Raw genomic sequence first — 24,775 nt, 5'->3', positions numbered from 1 at the left:
ATTTTTTTTCCGACAGCACTTGAAGGAAATAAGGGGATGCCATGTCTCAGGGGCTGTGTCCCCCTTTCGAGCAAACAATAGTTCAATATCCTCAACCAAATATTATTATTCACAAAAAAAATCAGGTTTTTTTTTTTTTTTTGGTATCAGATACGCACAGCCCAGGTTTCATTATCGGTATAGGGACGGAAAAAGTCAGATCATTGTGTCTCTATTTATTTATTTGTATATTTCATGTAATTGTTTATTACTCTGTAAAGATTGCTCCGAAGGCGACCCAGCAGGAGCTAAAGACTGAACGTGACCAGAGGCAGAAAGCCAGGCAGACCCACCTGGAGATGCAGATAAAGGTGAAGAATAAGTTTGCAGCTGACTGTCTCCAGTGGGAGCAGGAGAAAGCCTCCATCCTGCAGGAGACCAGAGCCTCCTGTGTGGCTGAACTTGAACAGCACAAGATGGAGAATGAAAAGCTCCAGACTGCTCAGATGTTCGAAAGAGACCAGAAGTCCCAAGCCCAGCTGGAGGAACAGAGAGCGGAGACAAACGGGATCAAAGCAGCTCTGAAACAGACAGAAGATCTGTTAGAAAGGGAGCATCTCCGTTTTGAGGAACAGTCATCCCTCACGGCACACCTGGAAAAAACCTCCAGGGACCTCGATCATGCCCAGCTGAAGACCATAGCTGCTCTTCAAACATTGGAGGAGGAAGCTACGCAGATGTTCGAAAGGGACCAGACGTCCCAAGCCCAGCTGGAGGTACAGAGAGCGGAGACAAACGGGATCAAAGCGACCCGGAAAAAGACAGAAGATCTGTTAGAAACTGAGCGTCTCCTTTGGCAGCAGGAGAAGTCGTCCCTCGAGGCCACAGAAAAAAGATCTTCAGAGCCAGATCACCAACAAGCAGAAGAAGAAGAACAAATGGTACAAACTCTTCTAATGCCCTGCTCCCTGTTTCTATGTGAGGATTAAGACTTGATTCTACACTTGAGAAGTGAAGTGATTTCACTTTTAAAGGTGTAAAACTCAAACTAGTCCTCACAAAGATACAATAACTAATGAACACACAACTGATACTGTACTCTGCTGCTCTCCCTAAGGTTTCTCCCTCTTTTCTCCCCGTTAAAGGAGTTTTTTGGGGGAGTTGTTCCTGTTCTGATGTGAGGGTTCCAGGACAAAGGATGTCACATGTGTACAGATTATAAAGCCCTCTGAGGCAAATTTGTAATTTGTGATATACAAAAATAAATTGAATTGAATGTGTGTGTTTGAATTAATTCAAATTTTAAATTCATAAAAATGATGTCATGCTTGTTTTTAAAACTAAGTTGTGCTACTGTCACGTTTAATATTTTAATGTGTAAAATACATTTTGATGTATAAAATCACTGATGAGTTCTCATTTGCACCCAACAGCCTGAAAATATACAGTAAGTTGGCTCAACAGATTTGTATGGAAGCCCGTAAAAAGAAATCCACCCCCAAAAAAAAAAAAATGCAGGACTTGTGACAAACATGAGCACCTGCCTTTATGACTATCACATCATTTAAACAAGTAACACAATCAAGGAACTTTGTGATTATCCACAACTAAACCATCAGCCATGGCAATCAAAACATGATACACTTATTTATTGAACAAAGCAACCACAGCTTTAACTATCTAAGGGGAGCAGTGTGAACAGGAGACTTAGTGGACTGGTGTGCACTGGTATTAAGAAGGACCTTTGCTGGGGGGGGGCTTTAGTGGGCTAACTGGACAACCTTACATTTAAATGGAACAGCCCTGACATGTTTGTCCTCACACACACACACACACACGCACACACGGACAGGAAGCGCGGGTGAGATTTATGTCGGCGGTATAAAAAACATCTCCCAGCTGAGATCGCGCATCTTTCCCTTTAAAGGAGCGCAGTGACGAGTCGCTGGGTAACAACGGCCGTGTGCTCCTCATCTGGAGACCCACTGGCTGTTTATTATGTGTCACATTTGTTGTCCCGGTTTTAATCTGATGAGACGGTAGAAGAAGATTTTTTTTTTTTTTGGTATCGCTACTAATCGGATCCGCCTTGACTTGACCCTGAGGAGGAGGAGGTCCTTAATTCAGCGATGGCCCATATCGAGCTGAAATCTGAAAATGCTCAATTTCAAGGACGCGCTCCTTTTTTTATTCTCCGACTCATGATGTATGTTGAGAAATAGGAATACCAAGCCATCGGGGCGAATCCCTACGTCGCGTGAGACTCGTGGTTTTTGCAGTTGACGACAAGCGCGAGGAATTATTATGGCATATATGATGATTAGACTCCGGGGTTTGGTTATTCGCGACACGCGGCGTAGGTTTGCCGTAACGATGTGATCGGATTGGGATCCCCGGTTTCTCGCTGCGCTGCCTCCCAACAGAGCCGCTCACAATGCCGAGGGCTCTGCGGAGACTGGTCCATCTGGTGCTGTTCTGTCCCCTGTCCAAAGGTCTGCAGGTATGTGTGGACAGCATAATGCCAGTCCTTTTTGTTTTGTTGTTGTTGTTGTTGCTATTAACAGCAAATTACCCTCATGCATGTCAAACTACCAGGGCCAGCACACATGCACGTCACAAAAAATGTCGTGGAAAAAAATACAAAGAAGGGGTTTAAAGGCTGCAGAGCAATTTATTCTAAAATCAAGTGGCCAGCATCAGTTAGCCTGCACGGAACCTGGACTCAGATTGCCTGGATGTGTGTGGGCCTGTGCATACTTAGCCAATAAAGCTAATTCTGATTCTTGTTGTAGGCCTCAGCCCAGGCTGCATTCATTGAGATACTAAACATAAGGAAAGCCTACTTGTACTTTATCTGAGTATGTGCATACCTTATATGCTTCAACTTTACAGAGAGAAATACTGTTTACTTTTCACTCCATTATATTTATTAGTTACTGGGGAATAATGAAATATAGATTTTTCATTTAAAAAAATGACGAGGTTGCACAAATACAAACATTAGATTTGTTTGCGATTTTTATTTTGCATGTAAACCTTTTCAAAAAAGTGTTTAGTGTCTAGTTCGAGTCATATCAGATATATGAGTTGTTCTGCACGGTCAAGAAAAGTCCAAACTATGAATACAGAATAGTATATTGTAGAATTTCCATGTTTACCCCATTTCCAGTGATTAAAAGTAGCTCCACCATGACCACTGCATCAGTATTAACCAACAATAATATCACATGCAATATTACATCAGACATAGAGTACATTTTGTTGTACTTTAACGTATGTGGGATTTGGAAAGGAGGGCTTTGACCTGTAATAGAGTATTTCTTATATTGATGTATTGATACTTTTACTGAAGTAAAGGACCTGGACACTTATGTCACCGCTGCATATCAGAGATGTTGGTTTTATCCTGAGGTCGAGTGACCAGCTGTTCGTTCATTCATTGTGGTGTAAACCTGTTTTTATGATTCTCAGGTTAACTGTGTTTCTCTTCTGCTTCCAATCCATCCTTTTCCTCTCTTCTTCCTCCCTTCTTCCTCCCTTCTTCCTCCCTCCACAGAGTCGTCTCCCAGCCATTAAGGTGAAGTACCTTCTCCTGGCATGGCTGGGCATCCTCATTGCCAGCTGGGTCATCTACATGCAGTACGCCTCGTACTCTGAACTCTGCCGCGGGCATGTCTGCCATATGGTCATTGTAAGTGCAATCTCTCAATGCAGTGACAGCCGATGTTCATAACTTCATCAGCGCGACGGTGGTCAGGATGCTACGGGGGGAAGCAACACACACACACACACACACACACACACACACACACACACACACACTGACATTCTGCTGCACAGTCATCTCCTTCCTCATCGCTATATGTGGCTGAATTAAGTGGCTCATTTACGGGAAATCATTTGTAGTATTATGGTCAGACTTCGGTTTGTGGTGGACCCTTTTTTTAACGCTGGTGTGGTTAAATATAAGAGCCGCATAACAGGTGCATTACAGGCCAGTGGAGGAGACACACAAAAGGCAGTAAGCAGTACAGATACAACGTTTGTAAAAAATGTTGTCGCAGATGCAGCGGCAGATAAACGTTTTCAAACAGATTCAAGCTGCGGTAAAGCTATGGAAGCACACGAATCAATAGAGAGTGGATTTGCTTTTAGACGAGAAGAAGAAGAAGATGCGAGGCTTTATGTTTCACGAGTTACCGGGTGGAAAATGAACTGCAGATAGCTGTAAGGCAGAAACAGAAGAATGCAGGCTACAATAACGCGCAAGTCCTCAAAACAAGGGGAAATATGGCAGGACAAATGGACGGGGAGGTCTTTTTGAGGAGGAGGAGGGACAGTTGGGGGGCTGCTCGGTCGGGACTCTTCCTCCATACGTGGCCTTTGAAGCCGAGTAAAGTCACAGCCTATAGCTAAACTCCTCTCCTGCTGTGCCCAGCTGTTCGCTGAGCTTTTTCGGGCTGTTGAGAACAGAACAAGGCGCTGACATTTGATGAGGAACACGACGGCGATCGAGTTGGATTCGCTGCTCAAGAGGAATTGATGCTCAACGAAAGAGCAGTGATGTAAACCTCATCACGACAAATGATCCCAATCTTCACAACAGTGTGTGTGTGTGCCTCAGTTTTTGACATCGTTAAACAACGTACATGTAATAAATAAAGGAACACCAAAGGGGTTTTTGATTTGCCTGTTGCTGCTTTTGTATTTCGGTGACATGTCATGACATGCGAGTGCTCTGAACAGGGAGCAGACTGTGGGAGGGTGTCGGTAGAAATTGACCCGCTGTAAGCCAACGTTTGTTTTTTTTTACACGGCCAGGCTAGCTGTTTCCAGCGATAGCTTCCTGTTCACCACACAGCGCGGACACGAGGCTGCTATTGATCCTCTGTAACCACTTTCTATAACCAGGAGGGCACTTTGAGAGACATTTTCCAACACTGTGGTTAACAGGAGCACAGTCAATTAATTCCCTTGTTCGACTGGTTCAGAAACGGCGCCTTCAAACGATCCGTCAGCATGTCTGCACAGTTGTGACGTCACAACTAAACAGTGCATATCGACCATTTCACAGTTTTCTAAATGTGTCCCACTTTATTTCCTGTTGCGGTGTGTGTCAATGAAACCGTCTTTTTGAACATTAAAGCGTATAAACATGTTCTAGTAGAAACTCAAAATACAAACTGAATCTGAAAAGGAGCATATGTCTCTTTTAACAGACTTACCTAATACATTATGTAATGCATTTTGTTTTATTTTCAGCACTCACAAACCTAGCGTCGACCGAACTGTTTCCTGTGTTTAATGTAGTGCACTTCCTGTTTCCTTGTGCAGTGCGATCACTACAGACGGGGCATAATATCAGGCTCGTCCTGCAAGGCGCTGTGCGACCAGAGAACTCTGACTCTGCAGCACTGCAGGTCCACCTCCTCCACACACCAGGTGACACAACGGATTATTTATTTATTTATTCTATTAAAATACATGCATATATATATATATATATATATATATATATATATATATATATATATATATATATATATATATATCCCTAAGGCCTTTGAACATTCAATGCAGAATCATTCCCATACGCATATTTCGGAAAACGATAAACACAATTTAAGCATTCTCCACAAAAGTAATAGAAAATATGACATCAAATTTACAGACATAATTCTTCCATGTCTCGTTATGTATTTTGCTTGCAGGTGTACGGTGGACTGTGGAAGGAGAGACCCGTCGTGATCAAGTGTGGGATTGAGGACCCGGCGAAGACTGATGGGGCTCCGGACTCTGTGCTGCGGCGGGAGATGAGCTTATTTGACAAACCCACTCGTGGAACCTCAATGGACGAATTCAAAGAAATGCTGCACAGTTTCCTCAAGGTATTCTTTTCAGCAATTACACCCATTTAATATAACATATTATATATAATAATAATAATAACATATATCACCACATAATACCTCCTTTTTGCAGGGCAACCTTGGCGAGCAGCCGTCTCTGAGCACCTTGGTGGACCGGGTCATCGCCCTCGCTGACGTCAACCAGGATGGCAAAGTGTCTCTAGCGGAGGCCAAGTCTATCTGGGCTCTTCTCCAGATCAACGAGTTCCTCCTGATGGTGGCGCTGCAGGAGAAGGAGCACACCCCCAAGCTGCTAGGCTTCTGCGGAGACTTGTACGTGACGGAACACGTGAGCCACAGCTCCCTCTACAGGCTGGAGGTGCCTCATTACCTGGAGGCTCTGGTCCCGGAGGCCCTGAGCTCCAGCCTGAACCACTGGCTCGCGCCGGCCTGGCCCCGAAGGGCTCGCATCACCATCGGCCTGCTGGAGTTTGTGGAGGAGGTCTTCCACGGGTCCTACGGCAGCTTCCTAATATGCGACGCCAGTCCTCGCCACGTGGGCTACAACGCAAAGTACGACTGCAAGATGGCCAACCTGCGCAGCGTGGCGTCCGAGGCGGTTGTGCGTGGATATTTGAGGGGTCGGCGGTGCGAGACCAACGCGGACTGCACCTTCGGCCGGGACTGCACGGCCACCTGCGATCGACTGGTGAAGCAGTGCAACACGGAGGTGGTGCAGCCCAATCTGGCAAAGGTGTGCGTGCTTCTGCGGGACTTCCTGCTGTTCGGGGCGCCTTCGGACCTCCGTGGGGATCTGGAGAAGCAGCTGCGCACCTGTGTGACACTCAGCGGTCTGGCAAGCCAGATGGAGGTGCACCACTCACTGGTCCTTAACAACCTGAAGACGCTGCTGTGGAAGAAAATTTCAAACACACAGTACTCTTGAAAACATTGTCTGCGCAACCTGAGTGAACTGTGACATGGACACAAAGCCAAAATGTGTGAGAGGCTGGTGAATATTAGTGTATTTTTTAACTCTACATTGATTGTGAATAATAGGAAACTGTGAAATACTGATTATACAATATGAAACAGCTGAAGGAGAAGACTTTATTTTTTTGTCTTTTTGTTTTCTAATGCATTATTTTGAGAAGCACATGTATCTGTTTGGACGTAAGATTCTCAGGGCGCTGCCTATAACTTTGTGTAAAATAATCTGTGAGTCATTTCAGCTTTTAAACTCTTTTGTCTTTCCCTATTGAGGCAGAATGTCAAATTTGACGTGATTTTTGTACAACTGTAAATATTGGTGTGTGTAAATGAATCTCCAGACGTAAGACACACACACACAATGAATAGAATAATGCGTGAACACGGTAGCACCGAAACGTCCCCTCCTGCTATTGATCCGATATCCATGATGTATTCAAATCGACCTGAACAGAGTTGTGAACGATGGTCGCGCGTTAAACTTGAATGAACTTTTAAATCCATAAATAAACGTTAGTTGGTTCAAACGACTGATTTTTTTCAGCTGTTGTGAATAAGATTGCGTTCATCTAAACTAGCTGGTGTCAGCATCACAAGAAGTAAAGAGTCAAACATAATCATTTGCAGTAAGAGTTGTTAATATTCAACTCTACATTGAGGCTGGTGTTCATAAATACACGGCAACATTAAGCACATTTTTTTTTTTTCCCTTTAACCCTTATTTAAATACATAAATTAGAACATAGCTTATTTAAAAAAACATGGAAAATTCTACGTATATTTCAGATAATTCATGTTTCTTCACAAAGAACAATACTTATTTATTGATTACTTCTTCGACTACTGTATAGATCAAAGTGAATCAGAGATGCCAAACGGCTTTATCCTTTTACTGAAGGTGACCTGTGATGATCCTCTGTAGAAGCAGTCGTACATAACTCCTTCTGGCTTTTGTGTTTTAATGTCACAGATATGAGTCAATGACCTATGACCTGTCATTAACCTAGTTATATGTATGGGATCAAATAACAGGAAACAGCTGATCACGTGAGTCAGCTGGACACATTCAGAGACAGTTCTCATAACTCGCTACAGCTGATGAAATATTCCAACATTTTAGTCGCAAAAACCGGACAATAAATGAAACAGCTTTGCTACTGTAGGCTATATGTGTGTACATTGTACATCTAACACGTTGAAAATGGACCTTTCCATTGAGTTGGTATTCATGGATAAAAAGTGAGTGTAAGGTGTTTTTCTTGCTTCTAATAAGTCAAAAAAAATATGCCGATGGAATAAGTGAAAAATAACAACATATTGAAGATGCATTGTCTAAAAACAAGTCTCTATATCTCACTGAAATGAGATTCAAGGGACGTCCACAGTCTGATGTTTCCAACGTATTAAATAAAAGACAATTACATCTGACCTTTTTATTCAATTTAAACTTTATTTCAGACTCACATGAGGGTTCAGAGCAATAATAAAAAGAAATAGAAGAGAAAGAAATCACACAAGATAAAAAGAAACATCTCACCAGTGTTTTCCTATCTTGACACACAATTAGATTATGTTCGTTTCCAATTTCTTTCCATTTTTTACCGACTTGCAATAAGTGACGCGTGGGTCAACGACATCACTCCATATCCCTGCTGCTGTAAGTGTTGAATGCTGATGTCGACCTTTTTTTTTATTCTCTGCGACCTCGCGACACGGGCTCCACTTGAGAGCAACGCCTCAAGGGACATGCAGGACGAGAGGATAGGAAACGCCCGGGGCGTCTGGTAAAGTGCCAAGTCAGCGTGAGTTCTCACCTTCTCCAAGCAGCTCTGGCGCTGCTCCACGGGTTCCTCTGGTCCATCAGAAGGTGAACCGCGGGGGCCTCGAGATGCTGAAGACCTTCATCAGTAGGAAACAATCAAGGCAAGATGTTAACGCTTCTTGTTTTGAGCCTCAGCAAGTGTTTTATTAGCTTCAACTATGGATGTAGTGCACATTTAGATTATTCTCAAGATAAACAGAACAGGGCTTGATGATGAACTACCTGAAGATTTTGGGTTTGCTGAGAAAGAACTTTACAAAATGCATTTTATAATAATCCTGCAGCTGCTCATTGCAGAAACCAACAAAACACAAATTGATGACGTGCAACGACAACCTTGAGGTAAACAGAGTTTAAGTATCTGGCTCGGTTCCATACCCAAAGTCCACAAAACAGCGGAAATTGAGCTATCATGAGCCAGTCACTTACTGTCTGCCCGCTCACTGCACAACAGAGACACTGCAGTCAGAGTTGCGTCTCGAGGGGCAATATTAAGCCTCGCGTGTCCCGCTTTACAGTGTTTTAACGTTTTAAGGAGGACCGGTTACCGTTCTCTCTCCTCTCAATGTACGGGAGCAGATGTCCTCGTGAGGCCAAAGCCACGCGGCGAGTTCTCTCTCTCTCTCTCTCTCTGTGCGCGTACCTGCGTGAACAACCAATGCACCAGAAGACACAAATCATAAACATTAAGATGCTTTAATGAGAAATTAATTTGACCCACATTATGTCAAATCTGCTGAGGCCAGCTCTGACTAAAATAAGGAATTAATTGAACATTTCACTCCCAACAAATGTGAACTAATAATAATAATAATAATAATAAAGAATAAAAGTGTACGGTTGCTGACATGATTAAACGCTTCACATGGAAGCTTCTTCCTCAACGTTACCATCACAAGAGTGACGCCCGGTAATAAAGGCTCATGGAACTTAACTTGTGATGTCAGCGTGAACGTGAACTTGAGATGCTTCAAACTAAAAATAGCCGTAGTTGTTTACCATATAAGGCAACCAGGAGACCACTAACCAAACACCTGCTATAAGTATTTATGTGACAGTAAACCTCGACTGTGATGTATATTACATACATTATTAACATTAAACAGACATTAAACAACTAAGTGGAAATTTGCCAATAAATCCGCATTTAGTTTACGCAAATATTGGAACACGTGACCCTGGTGGTATCAGTAATATGTAGCTTACTACTCGAAATGAAACGGAACGGTTTTGAAGTCACGGGCTTCACAGGAAGTCGCACGTTCTCACTCACCGTGTTGTCATTGCAGCGCCTTCCAGCTGGTGAAGAGGAAAACGTGTAGGACTACGGACACCGACAGCGACCAAACTTCATCTGCTTAGCGAACCGCCCTCAGTGGATTAAATAAGCGTCATATATTATTATACACCGCAGGTAATATCAGTCTTCTGCAGTTCAGCGACTCCTTTATTTTTCGTTGTTTGCTTTTTAACTACACAGTAGATAAGGGAGGTTATGGCAGACTAGTTCATTAATGGGGTTTAAGTACATTTAATGAGATTTGAAGTACAAGGCACATCTTTTTTTTTTTTAAATCTTGTATTCTTGCATATAGATATAAATTCCATGTCAGCACTATGTTCAAACAGACTGCAGCACACAAACTGAGGCACCATTAGTCGATGAAATAAAATCTATCTGCTACTGCTGACAGGTCGATTCATCCGTTCAATCATTTTTCAACATTCTCTGATTTCATGTTCTCACGCGAGGACTTCCTGCTTGTTGTTGGTTTATGTGATTATAGATGAATAATCTTTAGGATTTAGACATACATAGAATAGTTCTATTGCTCTGGTAAATTACAAACAGGCCTTTTGTTTAATAATACACCACAGTGGCAACAAGACAGAGATCGTGAATATGAATGTAACAGAAAGTGTCTGATTTAGAATGTCAATAAACATTATGTTAGTCCATGTAAACATAAGTTACTGTTCAGTCAGTGATAATCATTTACATTTGGACAAACTTAAGGACTGGAGGAAGAACTAGAGTAACCGCCCCGTGGTTTGTATGCCTTCTGTCCAAAATATCATCATTTTGAACCTATTAAATATTTGTGACATTGGCATGATTAGCAATTAATTAAATGAGAACCAGAAGACGACCGCGTCACAGGAACTAGATTCATTAAAGAGCAAGATGCACGGCAGTCCAGTCTCAACACGTCAGCTCTGAACACTAGCATCACGTTTATTCTTTTAATGTCTCATATATTCAGGAATATATCGCGTCACGAGCTCGGCGTTGCCGGTGCCGACAGGCCGTGCAGCAGCTCCATGCGCCTCCTCTTGTCCTTGGCGCGGTTGATGGTCATCTTGAACAAGCGGCAGTACGTCTCCACGGCGGCCGGGGTGTCGTCGTTCCCGGGCACCGGGTAGGTCACCAGGCTGGGGTTGCAGTTGGAGTCCACCACGCCCACCGTGGGGATGTTCATCTTGGCCGCGTCTCGGATCGCCACGTGCGGCTGGAACACATTGTTGAGCGTGGAGAGGAAGACGATGAGGTCCGGTAGGCGGACTCCCGGGCCGTACTGGATGGGGGCGTTGGTGAGGAGGCCGCCCTGCCAGTAGCGCGTGTGCGCGTACTCGCCGCAGCTCTTGGCGGCGCTCTCCACCAGGTGGACGAACTGACGCCGGCGGCTGACGAACAGTATGACGCCGCCGCGGTACGCCACGTGGGCCGTGAAGTTCAGGGCTCGCTGGAGGTGCTCCACGGTCTGGTCCAGGTCGATTATGTCTTGGTCCAAACGGCAGCCGTAGAGGTACGGCTCCATGAGCCTAGAGAAACAAAAGAGAACTCGGCTTACGGTTTAAAAATAGAGAGGTCATTGCGGCCAAAAGAGGGTCACATTCATCCCTCCAGTAGAATATTGACTTATTGATTTGTCCTCGGTCAACTCTATCAAACTTATGGTAACACAGAGCTAGTATTAGGACTAATACTGTGTGCTTTAATGGAAGAGAACTGATTTATTTCTGTCCCGTTTTTGCCGCAACAACCGGATTTCCTATTAGTTTGAAAAGGTGACATTTTGGATCGTGAACAACAAGAAGAAAACGCTTGTTACACGTAAATAAATACACTGTTATGGGGACATTATGTAGCTGGATATTAACAGGGTTTCTAGCGTCTGTGTGTGGCAGACTGGAACGGCTCACGGTGACTTTGAGGCGTCACAGTTTTACTCCTCTGCATTTCAAATCAACGCGTCGGAGCACAGAATCAGAAGGTCACGTCCTGCTCTGTGTGTCGTCGGGTAGATCTTCACGTCCTTCACTAGAGACGGAACTATTTGTTGACTTATTGATTAGTCGCGCGACAGAACATTAACCAGAATATTGTTTTGAATTTCTCGAGCATAAATGCCACACTTTATTGGTGTTGGTGGAGGATTTGCTGCTTTACAATAGTTTTTAATGGGATAGTAAATTGTGTCGTACACAATGACATCTATCACACTTCTGTCCATCCTGGGAGAGGGATCCCTCCTCTGCTGCTCTCCCTAAGGTTTCCTCCTCTTTTCTCCCCATTAAAGGTTGTTTTTTTTGGGGGAGTTTTTTCCTGTTCTGATGTGAGGGTCCCGGGACAGAGGATGTCACATGTGTACAGATTGCAAAACCCTCTGATTTTGGGCTAAAAAAAACAATTTAATTGAATATCTTTGGGTTTTGGACTGTTGGTCGGACAAAACAAGTTCTTTATAGATATTATATGAGCTTTGTTGGACGGAAAAATATAATTTTCAACGACTCTTCACTGGTATTGTTATACATATGAGAAATAAAGAACTTGAAAACACACATTTTGATTGTAAAAATATATATTTCAGTATTTTTGACATTGACGTTTTAGAGACCAAAACAAGAATCTACTAATTGAAGAAAAGATTTCTTGATAATGAAAACAACCTTTTGTTGCAGCCTTGTCCCTCACACTCAAAGGAATCAATGCAATTGCGTCATCATCATGCATTTTCCTCTGCATCAATGTTACTAAATATATATTTTTTAATAGTTATTGAAGTGTGTAGGTATGTCATATTTAGAGTACGTACCTGCACGTCACTACAGAGCAGACATGCATTGAACAAAGCGTTTGAGCATTAAAGCACACCGACCTGTGTCTGCAGCCTTTCTTATGGCCGAGATGCACTCTGGCGTCGAACAGGTCTTTCAGCGAGAAGAGCTCCGACACACGGAAGAAGTCCGGCTTCTCCAGCGGCTGGGTCATCACTTTGTCTGCGCGTAGGAGACACGACAGTGACGGAAGTCTGGTTTAAATACAACAACAACAACATGACGAGTCTCCTGCTTGTTGTGCATCCGCGAGCTCACCTGAAACATCGTCGACGTTGAGTTGGGTCGGTTTGATGGACGCTGCAGTGGCGTACTGGTGCGCAGCACACGGGTAACCAGCAGAGGGTCGTAGTCCCCAAAGCCCTGAACGCGAGACACGAAGTGGGCATCGGTCAAAAGGCACCGGACATTAAACTTGTAACGAGTAAGTAACTGCTAGCTGCTAGCTACACACGTTAGCTAACCAAACTGTCAGGATAATACGCGTCAACCAGGACAATACCACAACCGGTCTAGAGGTAGAACACTGTGTAACGGACACCCACGACATTCAAACACTTACTCTGTCGGACAATTAGAAACACTTGTGAGCAGATACCTTTCGTTAGCGTCCGCGCAGCCATGCTTGCTTCAGGAGGAGCACCACAGAAGGTCAGCACACTGCGACTGCGCGTGTGTAGTTCAGGGACCGTCGTAAAGTTGTGGTTCTGTCGTGACAGTTTTACGTAATACACTACAATACCCATGACGCCAGATCTTTTTATTTTTTTTAACTTCACAACTTTATTGAAAAACAAATACACAACACCCTCGTGTTATTTAGTTATAACTCCTCATATGGAACAAATGTTTGAAACTAATACTTGCTACAAAAAGAAATGCTGTAATATGAGAATATAATAATTCACAATGATATTTATAAAACAGCAACTAACTAATACCCGTCCACCAGTAAACTAATTATTCAGTAGCAGCATGAAAAATTTATCTTTTAGTCTAAAATTGGAAAAAAAGAAATGCCCATAATTTGCTAAGTAAACTTTCATTTAGCGTTACATATTTCAGAGAATCTGTTTAATATTGAACCTGCAACATTACCAACCCGGGCAAAACGTTCCTTTTTCAAAATCCAACTCAAAAAGTATGCGCCGTCTAAAAATGCAAAAAAAAAAATAAAGAAATCAAAAAAGGCACAAGCCTGCAACGTCAAACCTAAACGCAAACTTGACATAAAACATACACTCTTGAAGTGCAAAAATATGATCTTACATTAAATACTCAACAACCCGTGTAATGGAAAATCAAACAGTATCTGCATGAGTGTTTCAAATGCAGAATTAAGTTGTATTCTGTTATGCTGGGTGCTTCATTTTTCTCTGAAAAAAAAAAAAAAAAAAAAAAGATGAAAAAATTGGATGATTGGGTTTTTATATGACTGATGACTCAACGTGGAGACCCCACACACACACACACACACACACACACACACACACACACACACACACACACACACACACACACACACACACACACACACACACACACACACCTGTTCACTGGCATGAACTGAAGCCTTCTTTTGACACGTTGCAGAGCCTTCTTCTTCTTCACTGGAGCTCCACCATGAGGAGGAAGCCCCTGCAAGCATTGCGTAGTACAGGTTTCACACTCTCTGGACATGGACAACTTTTTACAAAACAGCCAGATGGCGAGGAACAGACAAGGTCCCTCGCCATTGGTGGCGGTGAAGAGGTTTCTACTGAATATCTAGCTTCACCATAAAAAGGGACAAAATAACGGACGCAGAGTGAACTGCACCAGAAAGTCGTCTCTAGTTGTACCTTCTTGCATTTCTCAGCCTGGTAGCTCCTGGTGAACATCCTGCTTCTCTCCTCTGTGGTAAGAGCTACGCAAGGGCTGAAGGTGATGCCAGGGTCAATGGCACTGGACAAAGACCTGGGCAAGGCAAAGCAGGACACGGACACACACACACACACACACACACACGTCAGACGGAGGACTTCAGGCTCTAATGACTCACCCCGAAGTCCGTCTTAAAGCCAGCGAACGCAGCTTGTGAATGAAACACGGGGAGGTGTTCCATCAGCTCGGGAGCGCTACGATCAGCATTCCTATTGTACATCATTAATGAGGATGAGGATGAGGAAGACCCGTTGTCTCTCGGATTCCACTCTTTATTACACAGAAGCACTTAAAAGACACAGCAAATGTTTTTTTTCTTTCTGAAAGAGTAAAAGAAAAAAAAAAGAAACACTTCTTACAAAATATTTACAAAACCTGGCAATGCACAGCATGTTCGGTAACTTTTTTTTTTTTTTTTTTTTTTTTTTTGATAAACAAAAATAAATAGCTTTTTTTTTTTTTTCCACATAAGAAATTCAAGAAAACTTCAACATGACAGAGAAATGAACACACTAAATATCAAGCGTATGGAGACAGAGAGGAGTAACTATGTGGTTTCTGTGGACCAGAACACTCGGGTCAGAAGAGAGGTTATAAATCCAAGATTGTGACGGTGGCTTTCACCAACGACGGAGCTTTAACTTCCCCACCCGTGAGTTTAAACCAACAAATGATACGATATCGCCACGGTGGCCGAGAAAGAATACGTTCCGGTAACAAATGCTGTTCTACAAATGATGCCGTTTAAAGTGTTCCCTGGCCTTTTCTCTTCATGTGAAAAAGTTAAGACGGGACTCCCTCAACCTGTGGCTTTCTGGAACTATCGTCAGCTTCAGCAGCGTGGGGCCATGACATGAAGACGTAGGTTAGGGTGGGAAGTGAAGAGACATGTTTTAAACAGTGAGACATGGTAGAATTTGGCCAGGTAAAGTGTATTATGCTGGATTAGTTAACATCTGACTGGTCTTTTTTTTTTAAAATTATAAATCTAACAAATAAGCATTTAGGAGAATCGGCCTTGATCTTGATATGTGTAATGTTACAGAAAATGTAATTAGAACATTTTAGCCATATTGCTGCGTTCTGCGTTTAGATTTAACACAAGAACATGAACATCATCTGCTGTACGTTTGGTTTTCTGGCTTTTATTCAGATAAGCCCTCATGAAGGCAGGTATGGACACATTTAATAACACATTTTTAACCTTTGCACATAAAAAGGACTTAAAGTAAACCTACATTATCACAGGTAAATTAGGTAAAATATGTCATAACACCATGTATTTTTCGGGTAAACATTGCTAATTTGTGTTGGTAAATTCAAACAATACATCAAAATTGAGCATTTGGTCTCACCGTGAATCTTTATTTTGTCATATTGAGGTTATTTCTCGTGGTCACTTCTTTTTTTTTTTATACGTAAAATCTGAAAGATAATTAGGATGATATCGTTTTCTGCAAATAAATATTCTGTGTGTTGATGGTGGTACTACTCATGCAGTCTGCCCTCTTGTGCCATCATGTCGCTGTATTGCTTTTCAAAGGTTTGATGATGATATAAATTAACCTTTAGAGCACAAAACTAAAAGTTGTGTTACATTGCCGTATAAATGTACAAACACATTTTTTTTTTTTTTTTTTAAATGCCTGTTTTGTTTTATCGTATAAACAAACATTCCCTTCCAGCCTATAAAAAGGAATGAGCTCGATCATAACCTACATTATATCTATCAGCAATCAAGAAATGAACTCGTAGAAAATTGGCTTATGATGCTATGGGACACAGAGGCCAAAGAAAATACTTACAACGTGGGAAAGCCCTGCTTCTTCTCTGGACTTCTGCTGCTGCCTGACTCACAATCTGTCTCATCTATAAACTCTTCCTGTGATCTTTCTAGATGCACTCGTTTATCGCCTATCTTCACGCTCTCGTCTTCTCTTTTTATCTCACTTTCCGCTTTCTCCTTTCCCTCGCTCCTCTCCCTGCTCCGAACCTGGACGTGGTTGGTCCTATTAGACTCCAGTTCGACAAACACACTCTTGTCCTTAGACATGTGCACCATACTCTCCGTCTCTCCTTCTAGAGGGCACTGGGATCTGTGGCCCGGCGCAAGGCTCCGTGCAAAGGGTGTCCTTGGATGCTGCCTGGCCGTAGACAAAAGATTCAAAACGGGGGACCTGAACTTGGTATTCACATTTGTCTCTGCAGAGCAGGGGAAAGGTGCTCTGCTGGTTCTTGCGGAGGACCAAACAGGGGCTGGAGTCTGTGATTTGTACCCCCCGCTGTGATATGGAGTTCCTGATGCAGTCTCGCTGATTTTAGATGAAGTGATATGGAACGCAGTTCGAGCGGCAGTCCTGGGGTCGGTCGCCGGGAGTCCGAGGCTCTGGCGCCACTTGATCGACTCCGCAATGTTAGGACTCACACCGGGCCAGACCCTCTCGATCGGCGGGGGGACGTCCTGGCCGTCCCCTCTCCCGGAGATAGGCCTCCACTGCTCGGCTCGAGCGGCCCCCGCCCCGTCCGCTGGTTCCAAAAGACTCGGGCTGCAGGACTGGACCGCCGGCAGACGCGACTGTGCAACGTCAGCGGAGACGTCCGGCGGCGAACTTTGCGGCGTTGGAAGAGGACGACTCCTCGGAGGAGACTGTCCAGACAGAGGACTGATGATTGGAATTTCAGCCAGCTGATTTTCCCGTTTGATGTCTTCACCTCGAAGCGCTGCACAAACCTCGACGGTACCGTTCCTCGGTACATCTCCATCTTTACTTTTCTCTGCGGTGGAGACTTTGGCCTTTTCGGCCAGAAACCTTTGGATCTCGAGCTCAATGCCGTCGTCGCTGTCTACTGAACTGCTGTCTTCCTTTATCTCAAGAGTAGTCCGAGTATTGTGCGGCAACGGGGCGTCTTGACCCCCAAATGCTGGTTCGCCGTCACGTAGATCATCGTGCTCTTGACTCTTATTAGGAAGTTTATGTCTACTCAGTCCAGCCTCGTCTTTCATGTCATTCTTACTCTTTTCTAGTTTTTTCAAAAGACTGCGCTTGGAAATCGGATCAGGTTTAAACCTTTTGGTCTCTAAAGCATTTCCAAGCTGTGGTTCTTCATCCTTGGGGCACAGCCTTGATTTCCGCTTCAAGTCTCTTGTTTTCTTCTTCGACTTCTTTTTTGTCTTGAGCAGGTCTTTAATAGCGTTGTCTAGATCCTCATCGCTGTCAAGTGAGCTGCTTTTCTCTCCACTCTGCTCCGTCCTGCGTAATCCAGCCGTTGGGCGCGTTTGACTTCTCTGGGATTCGTGTCCATGCTCAGGTGAAGGTCTAGGCGATGTTTCTTTGACGTTGTTGTCCGTCCCCGACGCGTTGGGAATGCCACACTTTCCCTCTTTGTGTTTTGTCCTCTGTGTCAAAGGCAATCTTGAAGGTTTCTTTTGGGTCGCAACTTTTGCTTTCTCCGGTCGATTTCCACGCTGAGGCTCTTGAGTCGCGGCGGCGGGCAGCTGTTTGTGCATTTGGGCCTTCTGCTCCAGAAACTTCCGGATTTCTTGCTCTATCCCATCTTCACTATCAATGGAAGTGCCGTCGCTCTCTTCGTCTGGGCGGTTGTCAGGAGGCGACGACTGCAAGGAAGATTCGGTAGGAGTGCAGCTGCTGAGGCCCACACTGTGATGGAAGGCCTCTGGCATGACAGTTTTTGAAATGTCCAGTATGGCCTCAGCACACATGAGCTCCACAGTTGTATTAACCTTTGGAGGGGCAGGGCTAGGTTGCTCCTTCAAACCATCTTCTTGAAACAAAAGCAGTCCATTTCCTTTACCATTCGAGCGCTCCAACAGTGTACTCTTGGGTATGAAAACAGGAGGAGGAGGAAGTTGAACAGATTTAGCTTCTTTCTCTGCTCTGGTCCTTTTCTTTCTCAGTCTGTGTTTCTTCATGTTTTCCGTGCTTGTACTTCCAACGGCATGCATCAATGACTTGGTAAAGGGTTGTTGCTTGTGCAAGAATGGCTTCAGGACACTCTTCTCCCTGAGTTGCTCAAGCTGGTAGCAACGAATAGCTTCCTCAATCCCGTCATCGCTAGTGGAGTCGGACTCTTCATTGAAGGCATGCGGATTGAACGTTTCCGTTTTGTTCTGCTGCTCTTTTTTCTCCAACTGGTATCTTTGAATGGCTTCCTCGATGCCGTCGTCACTACTGGAGTCGTTTGACTCTTCCTCCACCTTGACGGAGACCGGGCACTTCACTTTGTCGAAGAGGCCGATTGTTTTAGAGAGCCGCTTGGTCTGCTCTTTGGGCAAGACTAAACTTTTATAAGAATCCAATTTCTCAACTGCGTTGTCATTTAGGAGGGCCCTGTTTTTGATGTACTTTTTTATAGGTATACCAGCTGGTGCTGTGGAAGTCTCAGCATCCATACTTTTTGGAAACTGGCCACTGGCAATCAAAAAGGTATTGCTGTCAGAGATCTGGTTGGAATCCTCAGGAACTGGTGGGCTTTTCCTGGGAATCTTGGATGATTGGAGAAAGGCTAAGCACGGTTCCGCCTTGCGTTTGTGATCGTCCTTTTCCTTCAGGTATTCCAGTATAGCCTCCTCAATTCCTCTGTCCACAGAAGCGTCGCTGTCAGAGTCACTGCTCTCGTGGTCGATTGGGGAGGTAACAGCTCCCTGTCGGTTTTCGGTGGGACCTTTAGTTATGCACTTTTGGCCCACGTAAGAACCCATCGCAACCTTGCAGACTTGGGGATGACCGTCGTGTCCCGGTGGCACATGTTCCTCGATCTCGTCGCCCATCTCGAGCGAGGACTGGGTGCTCCTAAGGCTCTCTATGATCATCTGGACCTTATCTGAGATGGGTGTGCCTCTGGTGGACAGCTCGGTGTCGGAGTCATTGAAGCAGATCGGAAGGCTATAGCCCCCAGGTGGGCCACATGTTCTCCATTTTGTTGGCGTTGCTGCGACAGGAGGTACATTCATCAAGTACATTCTAATGAAGTGGGGTGAGGTCCTCGACCATTGGAGTGCAGCTGCCTCCGATCGCACTCACATTGTTCAATCTGAGAAGAAAACAGAAACAGAGAATCAGTGACAGGCACGACCCACGACCCATATATCCCAAAACATTACTATTCACTCTGTGTCCACATGTATGAATGTCTGTATCCACTTATGAATATAGTCAGCTTCCACTGAATCTATGACTATCTTTTAATTTCCTCTCCTTCACTTACCCTGGTCTATCAGAGTAGACAACACTCATGGAGACACCTACTCAGAATACATATGCTTGCACACAGCTACACATCCTGAATATGCAGCAGTATCAGCAACTTAAGAGCTCTGCTGCCATCCTGTGGAGGAACTCAACGTGACCATTCTGCAGTACTTCATTGAAGGCCGTATGTCGTTATCATGTTCAATCTCAATGGTGCTGCATATTTGAGGACTATTTGGGAGACTGGAGATGGCTGCGTGTACAAGCATGTACGCTGTCTGCAGCTTCCTCACAGTTTCAGCCTTCAAGTCTCTTAGTCCCGTTTTGGTCCCTTGACCCAAAACAAGCTCACAGAATTGCTAAGTCAGTGATTGTAGGCTAAGTCAAGTGCATAAAAGTAATGTCTCACCTAAATGGAACAGGATCAAGACTAGGAATCTAATAAAAGTTAAAGGAGGCAGTGATGCTGAAAGACTTTCACTGTCCCACTGAGGGAAAGAATGAACTTCATCACGGCTCTGATGGATTATGGGAATTAACCTCAGGTCTTTCGGCTGTAGCCAAAACGTAGGAGCATGACAAACATAATTGGTGGGGGCGGTCCAGCTCTGTAGCTGCTTCTAGTTGATTTAAAGTAAATGAATTGTCTTTTAGTCAAGCCTTGGTAAAACAAACTGCAAGTGAAATATTTCAATAAAGTTATTTTGACACCCCTCAACAAGACAGGGGCTTTGATTAAGTAAAAAGGTATTACCAAATAAATTTGCAATTAATCAAATTACCGCAATGTAATTACCACACAGTGAACCTCGGGGGCAATTGTCCAGTTAGTGATCCAGCCTTGGGGCTGTCCTCAAGCTGCGATTAGAGTGTTGAATATATTTAAATGTAGCACATATAATACAAAAAATAACAGTATTCCATTCCTCTTTGCACACACAGTCACAGTATACTCTTGGGCGTGGTTTTTCTGTTTTCCTATTTTATGAATTGGCTGAGGCAGTGAGTGAAACATGTTCAAAAAGAAGCAGACTTCTCTGGTACAGCTTACTTAATAATCTTGCAGTGACTCAGATTTGCTTTCAAACACAATTCATATCCAAATAACAAAAAAAAATTTTTCTTTCAAAAACGCCCCTGTGGGTCCTTAGACCTTTGTGTTAATTTGAGAACACCGGATATGGATTTACAGAGCCAGGCAGGTAAATGTACATCCTCCAAATGATTACTGTTCAGATATTATAGGAGCAGGAACTGATGTTACGGGTCGTTGTGGGTCGTCCTTCCTTTCATTAAGGAGAACCCAGAGTGGCAGTGGCAGGCTAACGGCTAGGATTTGACACAAATGAGCCCTAATTCACTCAAATTAAATGTGTCAAATGATCATGTTTATCCAATCTGCCTTTGTCCCCTCAGCACCTCTCTCTCTCTCTCTCTCTCTCTCTCTCTCTCTCTCTCTCTCTCTCTCTCTCTCTCTCTCTCTCTCTCTCTCTGTGTGTGTTCTAGGGCTACATTGGATGTTGTTTAAGCTCTCATTGACGGACAGATTTGACTACACACACACACACACACACACACACACACACACACACACACACACACACACACACATCAACGAAGTAATGCAATACAGAATAAATATGGAAAGGTTGTCACTTCATGAGCAGGCTGGGCTGCTGGACTACAGTCACTGGTTGAAAAAAAAAAAAAAAAGTATTCAAATACTTTATGCAAATATAGCTGCAATATGAAAATTGTGTTCCAGAAAGTATCGTCAGCAAACTGAACTTTAACCATGAAAAGTAAAAATACTCCGTATGCAGGAGGAGTGACACCTGCTTTATTAGATTAATAATCATTGATGCATCAATGTGCAAAATAACTGGTGACATCAAACTTAGATAAAGTATCTTAAACTGTACCTCTATGATATTAACTAAATGTAATGTATTACTTTCCACCACTGGGGTAAATATATCTTAATTTTGGACAAATGGGTGGATAGATTTCAAGTTCTGTCCTTTAAAACCATCCATACTGCTTTTTTGTTTGCATTAGTTTAAAGTTAAACACAATTATCTGTGTTCTGTTACTCAAACACGATTATTGCGCCCGAGTCGTAAACTACGGGTACCTGGCAGGCTCAAAACGACATCGGATGGTAACGTCGCACCTGAACCTAATACTACAGCGAGACTTGTCCAGAGATGAACGGTGTAACAGCCGGTGCTGTACCCCCACGAACAGAGCATGCTGTCGGACATTAAACCCGTTAAAAAGTCGCCTTCGCTTAGCCTACCTAACCCCCCCAAATGTAGCGTAAATCCTCCCTTCCAGCTCCACATGCACCCTGCAGGGGAACGGACAACCCGGCTACGAGACAGCAAGAGACATACGTCCGACTCTTAATCATTGTCCCCACCTCAGTGATATATATATATAAACCTGGTGTAAAAGTGCGACTAACTGCAGGAAACCATGATGGGTCACGAAGAGACGCCCAGCTGCAAAAAAAAAAAAAAAAAAAAAAAAAACCCGCCGAGAAGCGCATAAACCGAGCTAAAAACGTAGCATAACGTAGTCGTATGCCAACTTTGTTTGACATATCATATGTACGAAGAAAGTTTCACCACACATGCCAAAAAAATGAGTAGGTAGCATATTCCTGTATTACATAAGCGACTGTGTAATTGCGCGTATTGTCCCTCCTCCCGGACGCTTTCCTGGTTTGCAGGGGAGAAACCCCGGCTGTCCTCGTAACCCTCTAGCGGCGCGGACTGCACCGATGCCCGGCGTGCAGCGTTAGGAGACTCCGCAGAGCAACCATGTTTCTCGGGTTCCGGCCATGGTTGTCAAATAATTAAAAAAAAAAAAAAATCGGTCGCGATACACCACTAAAACGTAAATAATGTCCGTAAACACTCCTACGTAAAACAACGTGGTTACATTTATGGTGGAATTGGGCGAGGTGGTGTGGAACATCGGAGGGATAACCGTGGCTAGCAGTCGGTGACTTGAAAGACACAGGCGGGCCTCTCGGCTGCTGCAGCCCCGGCATTTTCTCCGGCAAAGAAAGCCTTTGTATTGAGCCACAGCTTACCCTCCTAGCCTCGGCTATTTTGTCTTTTCTTCCACACAGCCACACAAAAAAAAAAAAAAACACACACAGTGCACAAGTTTAACTCACCCATATGTGACACAAAGCCGCCTCTACAGAACGAGAGGGTTCGTTGCTGCGTTGATATAAGATGTTAGGAAAGCCGTCGTGGAGATAGTTCGGTGTCCGTCGCCAGCTCGCTCTCTCGCTCTCTCTCTCTCTCTCGCACACAACACCGCCTGCAGCCCTCGCAGTCGAGTCCCCCTCCGCTCCGACTGCCGGGCGGGCCAGCAGCTTCCTTAAAACCCAAAGTCCAACCCTTTGGTCCAGCCAAGCATGGAGCCATTCAAATTTGACAACGGCATTTTTTTTTTTTTTTTTTTTTTTATGTACGCTTTACATGTTCACGTTTTACATACAAAAAAAACACACAGATGTATGTAATTTAGAAAAGTTAATGCTGCATTAATACATTAAAACAGGTTTTTCCAAGAACGATTAAGTGTCCAATAAACCTTAAAAATACTTTATTTCCCAGTATTTGAACTATCTTGGAATTACAATCCTAAAGTATACCACCATACAATATTCAGTGCTATTTAGTTATTGACTTAGTGAATGTATATTAAAGTTTGTTTCTGTAATATCTGTATTATACTTCTAAAACAGGCCCAATGTGTTCCATCCAAACGTATCAACTTATCATACTTATCATACATATCAACTTGGTGTATGTGTGGGTGTGTTTTTAATTCAATTGCAGACATTGAAATATCATTCAAGGTCCAGAATAAATAGATCATGTTGTCATTCAGTTAGGGTTCGCCCCCCTGTGACTTAATCTAAATGGATATTGGTGATCTATGCAAGGTTTACTAAAGCAGATACACCGCAAGCCTAAACTTAGAGAACATTGAAGTCACACATCTGTTAGTCGCTCAAATATATTTAATTAAAAGGCATATTTAAAATGTTGTCCGTCTTGTTATTCGATTCCCAACTTTGACTTTATGGAATATTAATCCTCAAGAGTTGTGTCTGATGAGTCAGTCACATAACTCAAAGCAACTCTCTTCTGAAGGTTGCTCTACATATTGGGGGTTATTAAGCACCTGTGTGCCGTTGGACACGTCAACACCTGCATACTGAATGACTGAATCCTGCACCATATTGAGACTCATCTCACTGTCTTTTCTCATTAACCCTGAATGAATCAATCGATTTAAAGCATTGCATTGTATGCAATATCTTAACTTGTAAAAAAAAAATTTTTAAATAAAGAAATATTTGTGACACAGAACAGGTCCGGCACATCTAACCCAAAGCCTCTGGTCATGCCCCTGTTTATTGGAAATAAATAGTTATATTGGGATATGGGAATAAAATTCGGGATGCATTTCAGATTTTTTTTGTGTGCATTGTCCACTGATACACAGTGTGTATCATTGAATAAAAAATAGGAAGTCAACAGTTTTAAGTATTGTTGCTTCAGAATACAGAACAGACGTGATGCACTTCACTTTTTATACTTTTATGATGCGTCTGTGATTTAGGACTGTTGCCATAGAGTGTGTGTTAGAGTGTGCCACAGCTTGATGGGCTTCTTTCCGGGGGGTTTGTTTCGTCTGATCCCGAAAAGCAGCACTGCGTCTCGAGAGGCTGTTTATCCATCAAAGTGTCTGGCTGTTTGCCTTCTGTTTGTAAGCCTCCTGTGTTTGCTGTTAGTCACACAGCGGAGTGTACTTATTAATATGTTGATTCAAATTCAACAAACTGTTGTTTT

At 43.5% G+C, this 24,775-nt stretch overlaps 3 protein-coding genes and 1 long non-coding RNA gene across 4 annotated transcripts; 1 reads left to right on the top strand and 3 right to left on the bottom strand.

Moving 5' to 3' along the window:
- Positions 1-1,870: 1,870 nt before the first annotated feature.
- dipk1b (divergent protein kinase domain 1B) lies at positions 1,871-7,345 on the top strand. The gene is made up of 5 exons (XM_068706627.1): positions 1,871-2,479; positions 3,536-3,670; positions 5,314-5,421; positions 5,691-5,867; positions 5,962-7,345. The coding sequence occupies exons 1-5, from the start codon at positions 2,414-2,416 to the stop codon at positions 6,772-6,774; spliced, it is 1,299 nt and encodes a 432-aa protein (XP_068562728.1). The 5' UTR covers positions 1,871-2,413; the 3' UTR covers positions 6,775-7,345.
- Positions 7,346-8,243: 898 nt separating this feature from the next.
- LOC137869304 (uncharacterized) lies at positions 8,244-9,982 on the bottom strand. Its single transcript, XR_011102273.1, has 3 exons — positions 9,914-9,982; positions 9,189-9,283; positions 8,244-8,717 (listed from the first exon to the last, which is right to left on the bottom strand). It is a non-coding gene; the product is annotated as an uncharacterized lncRNA (long non-coding RNA).
- Positions 9,983-10,478: 496 nt separating this feature from the next.
- mrps2 (mitochondrial ribosomal protein S2) lies at positions 10,479-13,416 on the bottom strand. The gene is made up of 4 exons (XM_068706624.1): positions 13,361-13,416; positions 13,021-13,125; positions 12,804-12,924; positions 10,479-11,463 (listed from the first exon to the last, which is right to left on the bottom strand). The coding sequence occupies exons 1-4, from the start codon at positions 13,383-13,385 to the stop codon at positions 10,917-10,919; spliced, it is 798 nt and encodes a 265-aa protein (XP_068562725.1). The 5' UTR covers positions 13,386-13,416; the 3' UTR covers positions 10,479-10,916.
- A 125-nt stretch (positions 13,417-13,541) lies between these two features.
- Positions 13,542-23,251, bottom strand: ppp1r26 (protein phosphatase 1, regulatory subunit 26). The gene is made up of 5 exons (XM_068706623.1): positions 23,083-23,251; positions 16,491-19,737; positions 14,604-14,718; positions 14,312-14,400; positions 13,542-14,138 (listed from the first exon to the last, which is right to left on the bottom strand). The coding sequence occupies exons 2-5, from the start codon at positions 19,664-19,666 to the stop codon at positions 14,129-14,131; spliced, it is 3,390 nt and encodes a 1,129-aa protein (XP_068562724.1). The 5' UTR covers positions 19,667-19,737; positions 23,083-23,251; the 3' UTR covers positions 13,542-14,128.
- Between the last annotated feature and the right edge of the window lie 1,524 nt (positions 23,252-24,775).

The sequence above is a fragment of the Cebidichthys violaceus genome, unplaced genomic scaffold (genome assembly GCF_023349555.1).
Source record: "Cebidichthys violaceus isolate CVI_PGR_0920_01 unplaced genomic scaffold, fCebVio1.0.p SCAF_12, whole genome shotgun sequence".
Classification (NCBI taxonomy): Eukaryota; Metazoa; Chordata; class Actinopteri; order Perciformes; family Stichaeidae; genus Cebidichthys; species Cebidichthys violaceus.
The sequence above is the reverse complement of the archived record's forward strand: the minus strand, read 5'-3'. Positions and strand labels throughout refer to the sequence as shown.